The sequence below is a fragment of the Sus scrofa genome, chromosome 16 (assembly GCF_000003025.6).
Source record: "Sus scrofa isolate TJ Tabasco breed Duroc chromosome 16, Sscrofa11.1, whole genome shotgun sequence".
NCBI lineage: Eukaryota > Metazoa > Chordata > Mammalia > Artiodactyla > Suidae > Sus > Sus scrofa.
In genome coordinates this window covers 52,075,724-52,093,748 of record NC_010458.4, presented here as the reverse complement: position 1 = coordinate 52,093,748, position 18,025 = coordinate 52,075,724, and the positions used below count along the sequence as shown (strand labels likewise).

The window sequence follows — 18,025 nt, the reverse complement described above, 5'->3', positions numbered from 1 at the left end:
GACAGTGGCATGGGGACAGTGACCAGCAGACCTAGAGATTGCCCGGGCCGGTGATACGTGCAGCTTTCTGAACACTGCTGCCAACACTCCCACATTCGCCCCACTGGCTGCCAGCCGCGGATGCCCTGGGGAAAGGTGGCTCAGAGCTACCTCCAATCTTTCAAAAAGCTCTGAGGAAACCATCACCAGTTCCCCACCTAAAGTGGTTCAGCCAGTTAAGGGGCTCCCTGAGTCAGCCGTCATCCTGACTGGTCTCCCAGATTCCACACCCAACAGCCAGAGGGACCCTTGCGAGTGTAAGGCAGACGGAGTCTCCTCCTCCAAACCCTCGGGGTGCCCCCATCGCACCCGGGGTACAGCCCCTATCTTCTCAATGTCCCACGTGACTCTCTATGACCTGGCCCTTCTTCCCTTTGAAAGGCCTGCTTCCACCGTCAGCCTTTCACTGGGAACTTGGACTTGGGGAGGGTTCCCACCATTAAATGAAAAGAGGGGCTGATTCTGCCTAAAACTGTGCAAACGACATGTTCATGCTGAACGCCCACCAACCTTCCAGAGCCTGGGACCTGGCCCGGGCCAGGCAGAGGCCACCCAGTGGCCAGACACCAGCCCAAACCTGGTCATTGAGTTCTCCACCGTGCTGCCCAGACGTCACCCCAACACATGGCTGGGGGAGCTCAGCACCTCCCATGAAACCCCACCGGAAGCGCCTGCCCGGGGTTCCCCAGGTGCCTTTTTCTCCGCTTCCTTCTGCGGGGCTAAGTCGCAGTGGTGGGTATGACGCTGTGCTGCATCCCGCGTGTCCTCTTAGGGGATCACGTAACCTGGGGGTGGACAGACCCTGTACCGCTCCGATCTCATCTCCGAACCCGCTCCTCGCCCCGGCCCCTGCGCCTCGGCCTCCTGGCTCTCCCGACTCGCACCAGTAGAACTCCTGCTGAAGACCTCTGCCCGGGCTCTCAAGTACCACTTGTCTTGCGCCTCACTTCCTCCAGGTGTCTGCGCACACAGAGCCCTCTGCGCCCACCCTTTACAGGAGAGCAAGCCCTTCCAGGCCCCCATCCGCCATGCCTCTTTTGCTCCAAGCCCTACAGCCCTCCTGCCACGTGCCCTGTCTGCTTGTCTGCCGTCTGTCTCCCCCACTGGAATGGAAGCTCCACGAGGACAGGGCTGTGGGAGCTCCCTTCACCACGGCCCTCCCCACACCCGGGCTGGCACAGGAAACATCAGCGGATGAGTGAACAGCTGTGCACGATGCCGCCTGGGCTGGGGGAAGACGCATCCAGCTTCCAGGTCCCAGGTGATGTGTTCACAGGAAGGGCAGGCAGCCACCGGGAAAGGGGACCACTCACCTCCAAAAGCTGTGCGGCGCTGGGCCGGGTCTCTGGGTTCTTATCCAGAGCCGTCTTCAGGAAGTCTCGGAACTCCACAGACCTGGGAGGACAGACAGATGGCGGCGGTAAGCTGGGAGTGGGCAAGAGCCGAGAAAACTCCCCACATCACAGACACCACTCTTCCGGGAGTCACGTGCTTCCCAAACACGCCCCTCAAAGGACAAAAGGGTGCCTCGATCTGCTAAAGGCAGAGGCGTCGGGGCCGTCAAGACACCCTTCTCGTCAGGGACATCACTGAAAGAGGGACATGGAAATCATAGGAGCAGGGACTCGCCAAAGCCACTCAGGGAAACATGGCCGTGCAGGGGTTCAAGCCCCCAGTCCCAGTCCAGGGTTTTGTGCCATGTGGATGCCAGGGTTTGTGCGGGCTCTTATTCCTGCAGTGGGATCCGGCTTCTTTGGGTTATCTGGTCCACTCTGGTGGAAAGCCAATGTCCAGAGCACAGAGGAACAAAAAAGCCACAGGGGCCCAGGGGACTCAAAAAGGCCTACAGGCCCCCAGACCCAGCCACGTCCCAAACGCGGGGCCCAGCAGTGACAGCAGAGCCCTGCCCCCGACCTCCCCCCACCCTGCCCATCCCCTGTCCCGGGTCCACTGGTCGTCCAGCAAACACCGTCAGGCAGGCCCCTGGCTGCCTACCATTTAGACGGTGTGAGCAGCGTGGGAGGGTCCGACTTGGCGATCTTGAGCAGGACCCGCATGGGGTTGAGCTCGTGGTGCGGGGGCTCGATCTGGGCCATCTCGATCAGAGTGATGCCCAGGGACCAGATGTCGGCTTTGTAGTCATACGGGGTGTCCTTCATGGTCTCACACATCACCACTTCAGGGGCCATCCTGAACCAACCAAGGGACAACAGAGGCTCAGACCCTGGCCTGCACAGGCGCTTCTTGGAGACGTGGGGTCAAGGAGCAGCACAAGCCAACATCAGGCTGTTGGCAGCCTCTCAAATCATGATTTGCATTCCTTTCCATTCCACTGTCTTCCTTAGGATGGTTCTCACAGGTCTTCCAAGCGGCTCCGCAGTCAGGTTTTGCGGCAGTTCCTGATTCCTACCACAAGATGGCAGCAACAATCCAGAACACAGGGTCCTGGGGAAGGAAGGGGTGGGTGGGGGCCGTGGGGAAGGGACCCCCGAAAAAGGGGAGGGGGAGAGAATACGACAGCACAGAGAAGGGATGGGAGAGATGGGGACAAAGAGGAATAAAAAGGGCAGAGAGAGAAAGAAAGAGTAAGCGATAAGCAAGCAAGAAAAGAGACTAACTCCACAATGGGAAATAATTAGTGCAGATGAAAAACAGAAAGTAGATAGATATGAAACTGAAAGAGGTTTAAAAAAAAAAAAAAAGTAATAGTTTTGGAAAAGAAGAAAACACAACGGACTGAAGAAGTCTGGGAAGACCTCCCAAGAGGGTAGGAGCTGAACTTGGACTGTTCATTTTCACAGCCCCAGCTCCGTGCCTGGCACACAACCCATGAATTAATCAAGAACGCTTTTTTGGAGGTGTGAGCTCAGTCGTTATTAATGGGGCATTTTCTATATGCATCAGCCCATTGAAGCCTCACAATAATCCACCATGTGAGCGCAACTGTACCCTGGATTTTACAGATGAATAAACTGAGGCACACAAGCCCAGGCTGAGCAAGGGGGCCGAGGTCTCAGCAACTAGTCAAGGGGCCTCTGGACTCAGACCCAGCGGGCTGACACGGAAGCCCCTGCCTCCTGTCCTCTGTCCTCCAGACCAGCCAGAGGTCACCGTGGGGAGTTGGAGGTGGAAGTTCTGGCCACCATTCCATTCCCAGAAGCTCCACGACTCACCAGTAAGGCGTTCCTATGAAGGAATCTCGTTTCTGCAGAGTTTTCAGATTCTTGGCAGACACACCAAAGTCAGCTGCAAGACAGGAATCTCAGATAGAGTATTCGATGGACATTCCTCCACCCACAGCCCCGGGGTGTGGACTCAGAGGTTCAGGTTTCAAATCAACTACCAGATACCATTTTCTACTTAGCAATTACTGATCATTAAAAAATAATATTTACCGGAGTTCCCGTCATGGCTCAGCGGTTAATGAACCCCACTAGCATCCATGAGGATGCGGGTTCGATCCCTGGCCTCGCTCAGTGGGTTAAAGATCCAGCGTTGCTGGGAGCTGTGGTGTGGGTCACAGACTCAGCTCGGATCCCAAGTTGCTGTGGCTGTAGTGTAGGCCAGCAGCTGCAGCTCCAATTTGACCCCTACCTGGGAACCTCCATATGCTGTGGGTACAGACAAAAAAATATATATATATTCACCACTTTAAGAGTGTATTCAGACATGCACTTTCCTATTTGCTAATGAGAATATAAAGTGAAGAGCCAAGAAAAGCAGCTTGGTGAGAAAAAGTAAGAACCGTAAAAATACCTAAATCTAGGAATCGGCCTTAATGAAATAATCTTAAATATATATTAAAAAAAATATGCACTGAATTCCCTGGCAGCCTGGAAGTTAAGGATTTGTCATCACTGCTGTGGCTCAGGTTTGATCCCTGGCCTGGGTACTTCTGCATGCCACAGGCATGGCAAAAATATATGTGTATGTGTGTGTATGTGTGTGTGTGTGTGTGTAATGTATGAGAATTATATATATAATAATTTATATATATGTATGTATGTATAAAGTTGTTCATTGAAATGCCATTACAATAAAGACAAATTTAAATGACCATAATTGGAGTTCCCGTCGTGGTGCAACAGAAACAAATCCAACTAGGAACCATGAGGTTGCAGGTTTGATCCCTGGCCTTGCTCAGTGGTTTAAAGATCTGGTGTTGCCATGAGCTGTGGTGTAGGTTGCAGATGCGGCTCGGATCCCGCGTTGCTGTGGCTCTGGTGTAGGCCGGAGGCTACAGCTCTGATTCGTCCCATAGCCTGGGAACCTCCATATGCCGCAGGTGTGGCCCTGAAAAGCCAAAAAAGACAAAAAAGTAAAATAAAATGACCATAATTGCTTGGGGAGTGATTTATAACTTCTTATATGTAATATATAATATATCCTCTCTTTTCCAAGAAGGATTTAGGATGGCAGATCAAATATATACACACAGAGCAAGATGAACTAGGTAATTGGGAGAAGTAAGAAAATAGAGTGTGACCAACTGAAGAGTGTGATGCACACACTTAGGATGGAATCTTTTATAGCTTTTAAAGTTTTGAAGTATTTTATTCCATTTTTTTTTTGGCCACACCATCGCACGCAGAAATTCCCGGGGCCAAGGATCGAACTTGCGCCACAGCAACGACAATGCCGGACCCTTCGCACACTGCACTACAGGAGAACTCCCTCACTGACCAAGTATTCTGTGCCAGGCACTGTTTCAGGCACAGAGAGGACCCAAAGTCCTCACCCTTGTGGGGCTTGTTCTGGGGGTAGGAACAGGCCCTAACAGCACATGATTCCTGGTGATGAGAAGGGCCACGCAGGGCTAAGGCAGGACAAAAGGACAGAGCGCTGGGTGGGTGGATGGCTGTTTTAGACAGGAGGGCAAGGTCTAGGGGAAGATATTTCCAGGCAGAGGAAACAAGCTGGCTGGAGGACCCAGGAGGGGCAGAGCAGCTCGGCTGGAAGCAGGTGGATCTGCATCGGGGCGAGGGGAGGGGGGAGCCAGGCGGGGTCAGAATTGGCACCAAACCTCTGCCCCTCAATTTCCCTGCCTGTCGCACAGGGATGGTGCGCCTGGAGAACTACTTTGTAGGGTGGCATGGGGATTCAATGTCACACATAAAGCACGCAGCTCCAAGCCCGGCTCTCGGTAAAGGCTCGAATTATCTACGCAGGACCTGAGCTGTCGCCCTTGAGATCCTCAGTCTGAAATAAGGAGGAAGCTGTGCTGAGACCCCCTGCTGGGAGTGGTCAGGAAACCCAGTCTCTGAGCCTTGGTCCATGAAAACCAGACAAGAGCCACTCTGTCAGCTGATGACAGGGTTCCTGGGACAGGCTGGCTCTTGCGGGTGGGGAGTGTGGCCTTGCAGGGTGGGAGCAGCAGCTCCTGCAGGGCGAGAGGTAAAACCCAGGAAAGCCAGGTGAGTGGCTGGGCTCTGCTGCTGCCTGCCTGGGTGGCCTGAGTAAGTGACCAGCCTTCTGGGCTCCTGGGCAAGAATGGGGGACCGGGCTCACCTCCTTCCTGCCAGGCCCACGTGGGCCTGGCTCCCCTGCAAACCCGACAATGCCTGGCACACCGAGCCAGGAAATCTTCGCAGGAGACTAACAGCCTCTGAGACCCAGGCTGAGACTTCTAGGAGGGAGGCTGGAGCTGGCCATTCCGCCACCACAGTGCCCTCTGGCCCCTTCCGGAGAAGGGAGGGGAAAAGCAGAAACCACCAAGTTTCAAAATGACACACAGTTGGTCCCCAGGGCCCTCCCTGAAGCAAGGGCCTGCCAGCTTTTGGGTGGCTGCTACTTCCTCTTCTGGGGCCGGGCCAGGAGGGCGGGGCAGCCCCTCCCTGCAGCCCTGGAACCTGGAACATCCGGCCATCCCTGGGCAGGGGTGGCCCCTGCCATGTGGTCCCTGAATGGCGTTTATAAGCTGTGTCCCCTGAGAGGTAGCTGCCCACCCTGGGCCAATTCGAAAGCATTTTCTTTTTTTCTTTTTTTTTTCGGGCCAAACCTGTGGCACATGGAGGTTCCCAGGCTAGGGGTCGAATCGCAGAGCTGCAGCTGCAGGTCTACACCACAGCCACAGCCACACCAGATACTTAATACACTGATAGAGGCCAGGGATCAAACCCACATGTTCATGGATACTAGTTGAGTTCTTAAGGGGCTAAACCACAATGGAAACTCCTCAAAGGGGATTTTCTTCGGGCTGAATCTCCCATTGAAAACATTCCCCACTCCCCTTCTCCTCCTTTACAAAGAGAATCAGGACAAGGGCAGCAGGTGGTGGGGACTCCGTAAACTATCATTTCCACAAGGAAAGAGATCTTGGCTGCTTTGTCCAGAGCTGTATCCCAGCATCACATCTGCCACGTGAAGGACTCAGCAGGCCAATCAAATGAGCAACGGAACAAGTGCATGGACAGGAAAAAATGACAAACCTGGGTTTTAAGGAACATGTTTTTGTTTGTTTGTTTTGTCTATTTATGCTTGTACCTGCAGCACATGGAGGTTCCCAGGCTAGGAGTCGAAACAGAGCTACAGCTGCCAGCCTACACCAGAGCCGCAGCCACAACAGATCCAAGCCACCGTCTGCGACCTACACCGCAGCTCACAGCAAGGCCGAATTCTTAACCCACTGAGCGAGGCCAGGGATTGAACCTGCATCCTCATGGATCCCAGTCAGGTCCATTAACCACTGAGCTATGATGGGAATGCCTAAAAAACATGTTTGACGACAGTTCTCCCTCTGGAAGCAGATGCCCCCAAACCAGATTTCTCACATACACGGAAGCTCCTGAAAGCATTATTCAAAAGAGTGGAAAATCGGAAAGAACCCAGGTTGGAGCCTGGTTGGGGACAGTTCTATAAATTTGGGCTCACCCCAACCATGAGGTAATATGCAGCCCTTAAAAAAACGAGCTTGCCGTGTGCATACTAACTTGGAATTTTGTCCATAACATGCTGTCCCCGCGGCAGGGCTGGCAAACATGCACAGTATGAATTCCAATTGTATCTGTTTTGACATTTCTTTTTACAGCCGCACCCTCGGCACATGGAGGTTCCCAGGCGAGGGGTCCAATAGGAGCTGTGGCCGCCGGCCTACACCACAGCCACAGCAACACGGGATCTGAGCCATGTCTCCAACCTACACCGCAGCTCACAACAATGCTGGATCTTTAACCCGCTGAGCGAGGCCAGGGATTGAACACACATCCGTATGGATACTAGTCAGATTCGTTATAACCACTGAGCCAGGACAGGAACTCCTCCTAGAAAGCGTTTTTGATGGAGAGCATACAGCCCTTTTATGGTTCAATAAGCTGAAATGTATATGGCAAAGTTTGATGGGGGGATGGTGGGGCTTTGTTTTTGTTTTTTCTTTTTTAAGTAAAATCCCCTGGGGTCCAGGATGTGGTGAGAGAACTTCACACTCAGCTGGGGCAGGGGGTGGGGGTGTAAACTGGTGCATCCAGCAGGAAGGGCACACTGGACGCTGGTATCAACACCACCTGAAACGTTGCACACACCCAACAATCCTGCTTCTGTGGATCCCTCTTAAAGGCGTGATTGCAGACAGACCCATGAACAAGTGTGCCTGTCACTAGACTTATTAGAGCATAATATGAGAAACCTCACAAGAGGTCTAACTATCCAACTTTGGGGGTTTCATAGTAAATTATGGTTTGTGCATGTGATGGAATATGAGAAAAACATTAAACATTCATGTTTCTGAGGAATACTTAAGGATATGGGGAAAAGGTTCTGATAGTATCCCATTTTTTTTTTAAGCTGATTGGTCAACTATCTATATATATCCTACAACCACAACTTTTAAAAAAAAAATAAGTTGCTCTAATAAAAACCAATATTTACTGAGAACTTATCAAGTATACAGCACTATGTCAAGAGGCTTACGCATGTCATTTTGCATCTCATCAGCATATCTATTCCTATGCATATCATTTACATCTATGACCCCTGAGGCAGGGACAATGATCACCCCCATTCTGCAGATAAGGACAATGAAGTTTAGAAAGATTCAGTAACTTGCCAAGAGTCGCTGGGCTCTGAGGACAGATGCAACACGAAGTCTATGTTGTTTGCCATCCTCTGGTCCCATCTTTCTAAGCATAGAAAAAAGGCTGGAAGGAGGCCCACAGTGGTACATTCTGGCAAGATTAGAAGGGACTTTCATTTTTTTCTTTCTTTCTTTCTTTTTTTTTTTGGCCACACCCACAGCTTATGGAAGTTCACAGGCCAGGGATCAAATCCGAGCTGCAGCTATAGCAACGCCAGATCCTTAACCCACTACACGGGGCCAGGGATCAAACCCTCGCTTCCGCACCAACCCAAACCGCTGCAGTCAGATCCTTGACACCCGGCACCACAGTGAGAACTCGTTTCCTTCTTTATAAGTCTTATTTCTAACTGTTTAAAGGACTGTACTCATTCATTTATATATTTTTCTTATCACCAAGGCAATGCTGTTCATCAAAAATTCAAACATTTACAGAAATAAAAAGCCTCCCTAATCCTGGCAAAGATAACCTCTTATGAGTGTGTTGCACAGAGCTCCAAATGTATTTCTATGAATAAAAATTATATATGTAAATAAAAATATATTTAAATGATCAATATAGATCATTTTCAGGTTATTTGCTGCTTTTAAAAATGAAATCAGATTAAACATACTATTTTGAAACTTGTTTTCTTTCCTTCACAGTATGTGTATATATATATACACACACACACACACACACACACGTGTATATATATATATATATATATATCTTCACCAGAGATTATGTATTTTCTGCAACTTAATTTTCTTTTCTTTCTTTCTTTCTTTTTTTTTTTTTTTTTTTTGGTTTTTAGGGCCACCCCCCGCAGCATATGGAGGTTCCCAGGCTAGGGGTCTAATCCGAGCTACAGCTGCTGGCCTATGCCACAGCCACAGCAATGCCAGATCCAAGTCACGTCTGCAACCTACATCTTGGCTCACAGCAACACCGGATCCTTAACCCACTGAGGGAGGCCAGGGATCGAACCCACGTCTTCACAGATGCTAGTCGGGTTCATTAACTGCTGAACCACAACGGGAACTCCTGCAAGTTCAATTGCTAAGGAAGATTCCATTGTGTGACAGTACCATTATTTATTTATTTTTTAGGGCCATACCCAAGGCATATGTAAGTTCCCAGACTAGGGGTTGAATCAGAGCTACAGCTGCCAGCCTACACCACAGCCACAGCAACTCAGGATCTGAACCCCATCTGCAACCTACGCCACAGCTCACAGCAATGCCTGATCCTTAACCACTGAGCCAGGCCAGGGACCAAACCCATGCCTCATGGATCCTAGTTGGTTCATTAACCACTGAGCCACGAAGGGAACTCCCAGACAGTACCATAATTTATTTTAAGTAATTCTCTACTGGAGTAAATTGGATCATTTCTGATTTCTTGCTGTTACAAGTATTATTGCACTGAATACCACTGTACATATCTTTCTACACATGAATAAAAGGCACATGAGAAAATTAGATACACAGTGCAAAATGCATTCTATACTATACACACACGCAGTGAACTTAGAATGTATGAAGACATATAAGAGAATCTTTTAGGAGTTCACATTGTGGCTTGGCAGTAATGAACCCGACTAGAATCCACAAGGACGTGGGTTCAATCCCTGGCCTCACTCAGTGGGTTAAGGATCTGGTGCTGCCATGAGTTGTGGTGTAGGTAGCAGATGTGGCTCAGATCCAGCATTGCTGTGGCTGTGGCATAGACCTCAGGTGCAGCTCCAACTTGACCTCTAGCTCCAGGAACTTCCATGTGCCTCAGGTACAGCCCTAAAAAGACCTAAAAAAAAAAAAAAAAAAAAAAAAAAAAAAGTGAGAGAGAGAGAATCTATCACCTGTCCCTTAAATGTAAGCAACTGAAAGAATCCAAGATAAGAGGAGCCCTTTCCCATCCAGTGCCAGGCCAATTAAAGGCAAACCACTATCCAACCATCCTTTGCTCCTAGACCCTCCGCCCAAGGACCGGCCGGGGAGTCTACAGTCCAGGTTAGTCAGGACGGAAAAGCTTCCAGGAGGGCCTCAACCAGGGCTGGTGCCGTGTGTCCCAGGAAGGGTTCGGAAATGATCGGAGGTGGCCTGGTCACCACAGAGAAAGTGCTACTGCCGTTTTGTGAGAAAGACCCAGAGATGCCTCCTTACATGGCAAACCTGTCCCACCCAAAATGCCAGCTAGGAGTTCCCGTCGTGGCACAGTGGTTAACGAACCCGACTAGGAACCATGAGGTTGCGGGTTCGGTCCCTGCCCTTGCTCAGTGGGTTAACGATCCAGCGTTGCCGTGAGCTGTGGTGTAGGTTGCAGATGCGGCTCGGATCCCGCGTTGCTGTGGCTCTGGCCGGTGGCTACAGCTCCGATTCAACCCCTATCCTGGGAACCTCCATATGCTGCGGGAGCGGCCCAAGAAATAGCAACAACAACAACAATAACAACAACAACAACAACAAAAAAAAGCCAAAAAAAAAACCAGCTAAAGCCCTCATGGTGCAGACAGAAAAGTGATCCCTCTCTAGAGGGCTTGGGGGGAGGGTCAGGGGGTGAATCCAAGGCTCCCATCTCCCAGCCCTGGAATCCCAGGGGCTCCTTTCTCTGGGTTACTGCAGCCGCAGCCTGGGCTCCCAAGAGGGAGGCTTCCACCAGTCACCCAAGTGACCTCCTACTTCCCAGGAGAGCTGCCTTCCCAGGAGTGTCATGGAAACGGTACCACACAGGGAAACGAGAAGATTCTGAGACAACCTCCTTCAGGTTTCGGTGGCTCGGTTTCCTCATCTATTAACTGGGGATCATGCGATGCAGCCAATTGTGAGACTGAAGGAACTGCTCTTCTTTTGTTTTGTTTTTTCAGGCAACCAGAGGCATGTGACCACTCAGGCAGCCTTCGTTTTCCCATTCATCCCCCTCGTCTCCAGCCTCCCACAAGCACTGCCTTCATCAACTCTCCCCTCTCCCCATAACCTTGCATTTTACTGGTCTTTTCTCTCTCTTAAGCTCAATCGTGTTCTTGCTTCCACCCACTTCTGCCTCACTCACTCCCTCTTCTGGGTCTCTGTTACTCCAACAGGCTGTGCTAGTCAACGGTGAACAGCAATTTCTTTTTCCGGCGTGTCCACACCTTTTCCTTCTGGAAAACCATCTTGCCCACCCCCACCACGCTGTCCAATGATCCCGCCCCCATTCTCAGACACTGACTACAAGCTGGGCCAATCAGAGAAGCCTTCTTTACTGGACCTCCTTGATTGGTCTAGGGGTCTCCACCTGAGCCAATCAGAGCCCTTCACTGGGGTTATTGACTGGGGACCTGAAATAGTGCGATTCCGTTCATATTGCAGGGGTGATGGTGGGAAAAGTAAAACTAAACCCATCCAGAAGCTGTGTGTGAGGAGCTGCACTGAGAGCCTAACCAACATGCACAGAAAAGCAGAGAGCAGAGACAGTCTCGGCAGCACCGTTTTCCAGCGCCCGACTGATCTCCATATCCAGCTGCACGTCTTCCCCAACACAGTTTCATACCATAATCATACATTCTCCTATCTGCTTTAAGTCACACAAGACCAGCTTTTACCATCTGCCACCAAGAGAGTCTAAAGAAGATAGTGGTTAAGTACGTGGGCTCTGGAGCCAGATGCCCTGGTCTAAACCCACTGTTCTTCTTATTAGCTATGTGACTTTGGGTAAGTTAATTAACCTCTTCAGGTGCCAAATCCCTCTCCTGTAAAATGTTATCAGTGGTCTATGAGGATTAAATGAGTTACCTCTCAAACACTGGCTCAGTACCTGGCAGCCACAGTGAAAGAACAAGGACCGCAGCCTGCCGGTAACAACAAAGCGTAATTCTGGGTTGGGGTCCAGGTAGGGGTGAGAAGCAGGTGATTCTCAGGCCTTTTTGCCAGACCTCCTGAACATCAGGGGGCCTTTGGGAATCAGGGACCTGGCAGAAGAATAAACTGATAATGTAATGGCGATACTGGAAGCTACTGTTTACTGGGCACCTACTAGGCGCCAGGCTCTGTCCTAGACATTATGATTTTCAGGCCACTGCAGACCTCTGCTTGGTACTTGAAAGACTCCAAAAGTTGTGAGATTCATCTCCCATCTTCAGAGAAGTACCTCTGGGGAGGGGAACACAGGTCCTTTGGAGAATGGGGGACATTCCTTCTCATGACAGCTGATTTGAGACATTCCTCAGCCCAGGAAAAAAATTCAGCATTTGCCGGCCGGGTCTCTTTGATGCACTTCTAGATGCTTTGCATACATGGTCTCTTTAAATCGTGGTACCAGTTCCGCAAGGTAAAAACTATGAGCCCGCTCTGTTTGCGGAAACTACGGCTCAAAAGGATGAGGGGACTCACCCAAGGCCAAGGGCAGATCCAGGACAAGAACACAGATCTTTGGACCTTGGAGTCCTCACCCCACGTTATATCCCAACTGTCTCAGGCAGCAGACACTCTTCCTTTCTCCGTCTGCACCAGTGGATTCCCACCAGCCCCGGGGAACCGGCTCACACCCACCCAGAGCTGGACCAGGTGCTTGGCTTGGCAACTATCAAATGAATCTCAAAGGAGGTGTGAAATCTTAGAAGTAAACATTTAACATGGGGAAGACGCAAAATGCCCACGAGCAGAGAGGGCCAGGACCCTGAGCCTCCCTGTGACAGTACTTTGTATACTTCAGCCCACCGGTCACAGTTCCGTGAGGAGGTTCTGTTGTGACACCCACTGTACAGATGAAAAGACTGAGGCCTGAGTGGCTGAACGTATTTGTCCAGCTCAGAAGTAGCAGAGCCAGGATCTGAGGCAGGCCTGACTGTGTCTAGGGCCCATGCTTTGCTCAGTTCACTGGGCTGCTTCCCATTTATTCCCACTCTGTTGAGAAGCACAAATAGTGTCCCCAGTGAGGTGACACCCCTGCTGGGGAGAGAGAGTTGTGAAGCAATTCTCCTATGCAGCTCTGAGTTGCCTAAGGCCATTCAGGGCAGTGAGGGTGCCTCTAGGGTCCCCAGACGGTCCCAGGGACCTAGGAAGAGGCAGACGGACTGCCACCCGGTCTCCCAGGCCTCTTCCACTGCTTCTCAGGGCTGCAGATTCCAGGCCCCAGAGGGAAGGAAGATTTTCCAAAACAGAATATTAGGCCTCAGCAGGCGTCCATGTGGAGGCCCCCAGGGCCCAGCAGTAATTGTGTAAATCCTCGCACATTCAGCTCTCTCTGAACTTTTCCTCCTCCTTAATTGGCTTCCTGGTTTTCTCAACTGCATCTGCCAAGTCATTTGGAAAGCTGATGCCCCCATCTGCTTCCGTCCCACCTCTGCTGGGTTCCCAGTGGGATTCTGGAGTCTGCTCAGCACCTCAGCACCCTCCAGATTGAGGGGGTGTGGGGGCAGTCAGCATGGGAAATGAGACCCCCCCCCCACTGGGGAGGTCTCAGTTCGAGGCTGCTGGGACCTTCCTGCCCCCCTGCCACCCCGTCTCCTGCTGGGGCTTCCTGCCTTGACCCTGCCCAGGCTTCGACCTGCCTCCTCCTCCATTTGATAAGCTCTTGAAGGGTGAGCCAATGTTGGCCTTGAAATCCCCCAGAGCCCACAAGACGACTCTGTCCCCACATTCTCCCTGACCTGGACCCTCCCCAGCCACCTCCTTCCACCCTAGGCTGAGAGTCCAGTCCCCTGGCAGCTGGAGCGCAGGAGACCCAAGTCCAAACCCTGATGCTTCTCCCCCTTTGTGGTCCAGCCTCAGGCATGTCAGGCCACTGTGCGCCTCAGCATCCTCACCTCTGACGGATACATGCCCTCCCCTCCCCAAGCATCCCCGGGAGTGCTGATTAAATGAGATGACAATTAGAAAGTGCCTTGTCTAATGCTGGTATCTAGAGAGGTACTTTATAAACCCAAGACATACGTGTTGTTATTTTTATTATCAATCCCCCCAAGACACCCTTCTGTGTCTCACTTCACAAGGCTCCCTCTTCTGGACCTGCCCAACCTGGTTGACTTGGCAAATACCCACCCACCTTTCAGCTCAAAGTATCCACTCACCAAAGGCTCTTCTAAAACCCCCAGCCCCCAGACCCAGGCAGGGAAACGGGCTGTCCCTCCCTGGACCCTCCCCATCCCAGCACCACCTCCTTCTCCAGCCCTGATGCTCCCCTGTGTCCCCACAGTCTTGAGAACTCTGCAGAAGGAGGCCTGGGCTCTCTGTTCTTCTGCTGTCCCCAGAGCCCAGCACAGGACGGGGCTCTACACGTACCAGACACTTCATGAAATAATCATAATTATAGCGGGGCTTTCCAGAGCGCTTACTCTTTCTATATATATCTTCTTGTAACCAGCCTCACAACCCTCTGAAAGCTTTCTTATCACCTCCGTTATACAGATGAGAAAATCACAAGCTGCAAGGTTAGGTGATATAGCCAAGGTCACAGAGCTAGGGGCAGACTTGGGATTTGAACCCGGGTCTCTCCGGCTCCAAGGTATATGCTCTTAACCTCTCCGGCTAAAGAAACAGGAGGAAGAACAGCCATGGGGGGATAGAAGCTGACCCGGGGGTCACAGGCCATGCATGCATCAGGGCTTCTGTCTTCAGGAACTTTAACTGGGCATGGCCTTGCTCATGCCTGATATGAGAAACCACTTCATCCTAGGAGCAAGTTTTCTCGGGGTTGCTTGAGATGCTGCCTCCCTGGCTTAAGTCCTTATTTTGCCCCAAATAAAATTTATCTCTATTTAAAAAAAAAAAAAAAAAAAAAGGAGTTCCCGCTGGCACTGCCATGGCTGCAGCATAGGCTGCAGCTGTGTGGCCTGTATCTTATCCCTGATCCGGGAATTCCATGTGCCTTGGGGAGGCCAAAAAAAGAAAAAACAGTAATAAAACAAAATAAGGTAATTATTGGAAAAAGAAAGAAAGAAGGGAGGGAGAGAAAGAGGGAGGGAGGGAGAGAAGAAGGGAGAGAGAAAAGAAAGAAAAAGAAGGAAGGAAAGAAGAAAGAAAAGCAACCACCTCATACTGTTCATTTCAGGAAGGAACTTCCCTGCCCTCTGGCCCTCTAGACAACAGACTATTTCTTTTTTTTTTCTTTTGCCTTATTTTTTGCTTTTTAGGGCTGCAGCCACACCATCTAGAAGTTCCCAGGCTAGGGGCTGAATAGGAGATACAGCTACCAGCCTACACCACAGCCACAGCGACGCAGGATCTTTTAACCCACTGAGTGAGGCCAGGGATCGAACCTGAATCCTCAAGGGTACTAGTCGGATTTGTTTCCACTGCGCCATGATGGGAATTCCCAAAAACAGAGTATTTCTAACAAGCTCCAAGGTCATGCTGATGCTGCCACCGATCAGCCTTTGGTTAGTGAGGGGCTAGAACGGTGGTTCTCAAAAGTGTGGTCCCCTGGACCACAGCAGCTTCAGTTGCAAGCTTGTTAGAAAAGCAGATCCTCAGGCCCCACCCCAGACAGAAACCCGGGGGCCTGCACCCAGCAGTCTCAAGTGTCAGGAGCCCTCCAGGGGGCTTTAGGTGCTAAATCTGAGAACCCACTGGTCTCGCATCCCTCTAGGGAGACCCAGCCCTCCCCTCCCCGGTGGTCTCGAAGCACCATGGAGGTGAGCATGGCAACATGGGAGCACCCAGGAGATGAGCAGCGGCCCAGGGGGAGCCCTGGCTCTGTCCTCGCAGATCGGTGACCGGGGGCAGGTCCTCACCCTCTCAGAGTTTCAGAGCCTGAGCCAAGGGGATGCAGGAGCCGCCCCCCTGCTGCAGAGGCTGACCCCGATTGCACCGTGTACCATGTCTGTTCCAACTCTCATCACCATCCCTGCATTTCTCAACCTGGGGCTCAACAGTGGGGCGGTTTCTTGCAGACATAATTAAAATGATCCTTAAAGAGATGAAGGTAACCACTACAGGAATGGTAAACAGTGACACTTTGTTGGAAGTGTCACTTTGTTACAAGGACACAGCTGAGGAAGAGGAGAGGGTGCAGCTCAATGAACTACTTAATTATCAAACGAGGATGTTAGAAAATGCAGTTGAAAGTAGTCAAACAGTAAACCATCTCTCTACTGTCTTTTTTTTCTTTTTGGGGCCGTGCCTGCAGCATATGGAAGATCCCAGGCGGGGGGGCAAGACAGAGCTACAGCAGCTGGCCTATGCTACAGCCACAGTAACTTGGGATCTGAGCCGCATCTGTGAACCACACTGAAGCTTATGGCAACACCAGATCCTGAACCCACTGAGCAAGGCCAGGGATCGAACCTGTATCCTCACAGAGGCAGTGTCAGGTCCTTAGCCTGTTGAGCCACAACGGGAATGCCCTTTTCTCTGCTCTTAATATCACCCCTACATCCTCTGCATCTGCACATCCTTCTACTGACAGAGATGCAGGCAGAGGTATCTGGGATCACAACTAGGGCCAAGGGCTGGATAATGAGATTACAGGCACTTTCTGGCTCTCCCTTTAAACCTTCACGTACTGTGTGAATTTTGTACACGAAGCCTGCTGCTGTCCTGTCAGCCGGATCACTCTTATAGCGAAGGGCTGTCCTGTGCACTGCAGGGGGTTGGGCCCACCAGATACCAGCAGTCTCCCTCCACCCCCAGCCGTGACAACCAAAGATGTCCCTGAGGGAGTTCCCATCATGGTGTAGCGGAAACGAATCTGACTAGTATCCATGAGGACACAGGTTCGATCCCTGGCCTCACTCAGTGGGTTAAGGATCCGGTGTTGACATGAGCTGTGGTGTAGGTCATAGACACGGCTCAAATCTGGTGTCGCTGTGGCTGGGGTGTACGCTGTCAGCTACAGCTCCGATTCGACCCCTAGCCTGGGAACCTCCATATGCCGCAGGTGCAGCCCCTAAAAGACCAAAAAAAAAAAAAAAAAAAAGATGTCCCTGGGGCCAAAACCACCCTCAGTTGAGAACCGTGGGTTAGATGGAATCACAGTGGGAACTGTGGCCCCGAAGCTGGAAGATTGGGGAGGACCTCGACATCCCAGTGGCCGTGGGAGTGTGGAGCCCCCACCAGCTCCCTCCTGCCCGCAGAGGCCAGGCTGACACCCCGGGAGAGCTGCACCTTCCACCTCGCCCGCAGACGCCCCTTACCCAGCCTGATGTCTCCCTCCAGAGTCATCAGCACGTTGCCAGCTTTCAGATCGCGGTGGATGATCTTCTTGCTGTGCAGGAACATGAGGGCTTCCAGCATCTGGCGACAAACCACCTGAATCTGGGGCTCGGTGAGGCCTCTGTCCAGCTCTGGAGAAGAGAGGAGAACCCATCATTTCAGCAAGCTCTCACCGCAGGCAACTCAACGTCAGGTGCAAGAAATACACAAGCCGCCAACATCACCGAGCATCGACTGGACCAAGTTCACTTCCAAGCACTTCACACGTTACCCGCTTCATTCTCATGGTACCCGTAAAAGCAGGCACAACTATGACCCCATTTCGCAGGTGAGGAAACTGAGGCTCAGAGAGGTCAAGTCATCTGTCCAAGGTCACACAGTAGGGTGTCACGGATTTGAGATTCAAACCAGACAGCCTGGCTTCAGAGCCCAGGTTGGCAAACATGACCCTTCTGAGGGGCAGAGGCCCATTCTGTCAGCAGGCACTGAGTGTGGGGCTCTGAGCCGGGTGCGGGGACACAGAGTGGGGCAGGGAGGTGGCGAGCAGGGCGTGGGACAGGGAGGGGTCAGGGTGTGTGGGAGGGCAGGATGGGCAGCAGCCCCCTCCACCCCGGAATCAGGAGGCTCAAGCTGTGTCTCAAAGGAAGAGCAGGTGTTTGAGAAGAAAAGGTGGGGCCAGGGCATATTCCAGGTCAAGGAACCAGCCAAAGCCAAAGCCTGGTGTTGAAGAAATGTCAACTGGCTGTTGGTGGTGGTGCCAGAGACGTAACAGGGATGGACGGAGGTGAGGAGGGCAAAGAAGAGCAT

At 51.6% G+C, this 18,025-nt stretch overlaps 1 protein-coding gene across 1 annotated transcript in view; it reads right to left on the bottom strand.

The window, feature by feature from the left end:
* STK10 (serine/threonine kinase 10) overlaps positions 1 to 18,025 on the bottom strand; it is a 136,611-nt gene that overhangs the window by 46,630 nt on the left and 71,956 nt on the right. Inside the window, exons 4-7 of the mRNA XM_021077114.1 lie at positions 17,200 to 17,349; positions 3,213 to 3,285; positions 2,035 to 2,229; positions 1,353 to 1,434 (exon numbers count right to left, since the gene is read on the bottom strand). Of these exons, the coding sequence (XP_020932773.1) occupies positions 1,353 to 1,434; positions 2,035 to 2,229; positions 3,213 to 3,285; positions 17,200 to 17,349 (500 nt within the window). The remainder of the gene's footprint in view (positions 1 to 1,352; positions 1,435 to 2,034; positions 2,230 to 3,212; positions 3,286 to 17,199; positions 17,350 to 18,025) is intronic.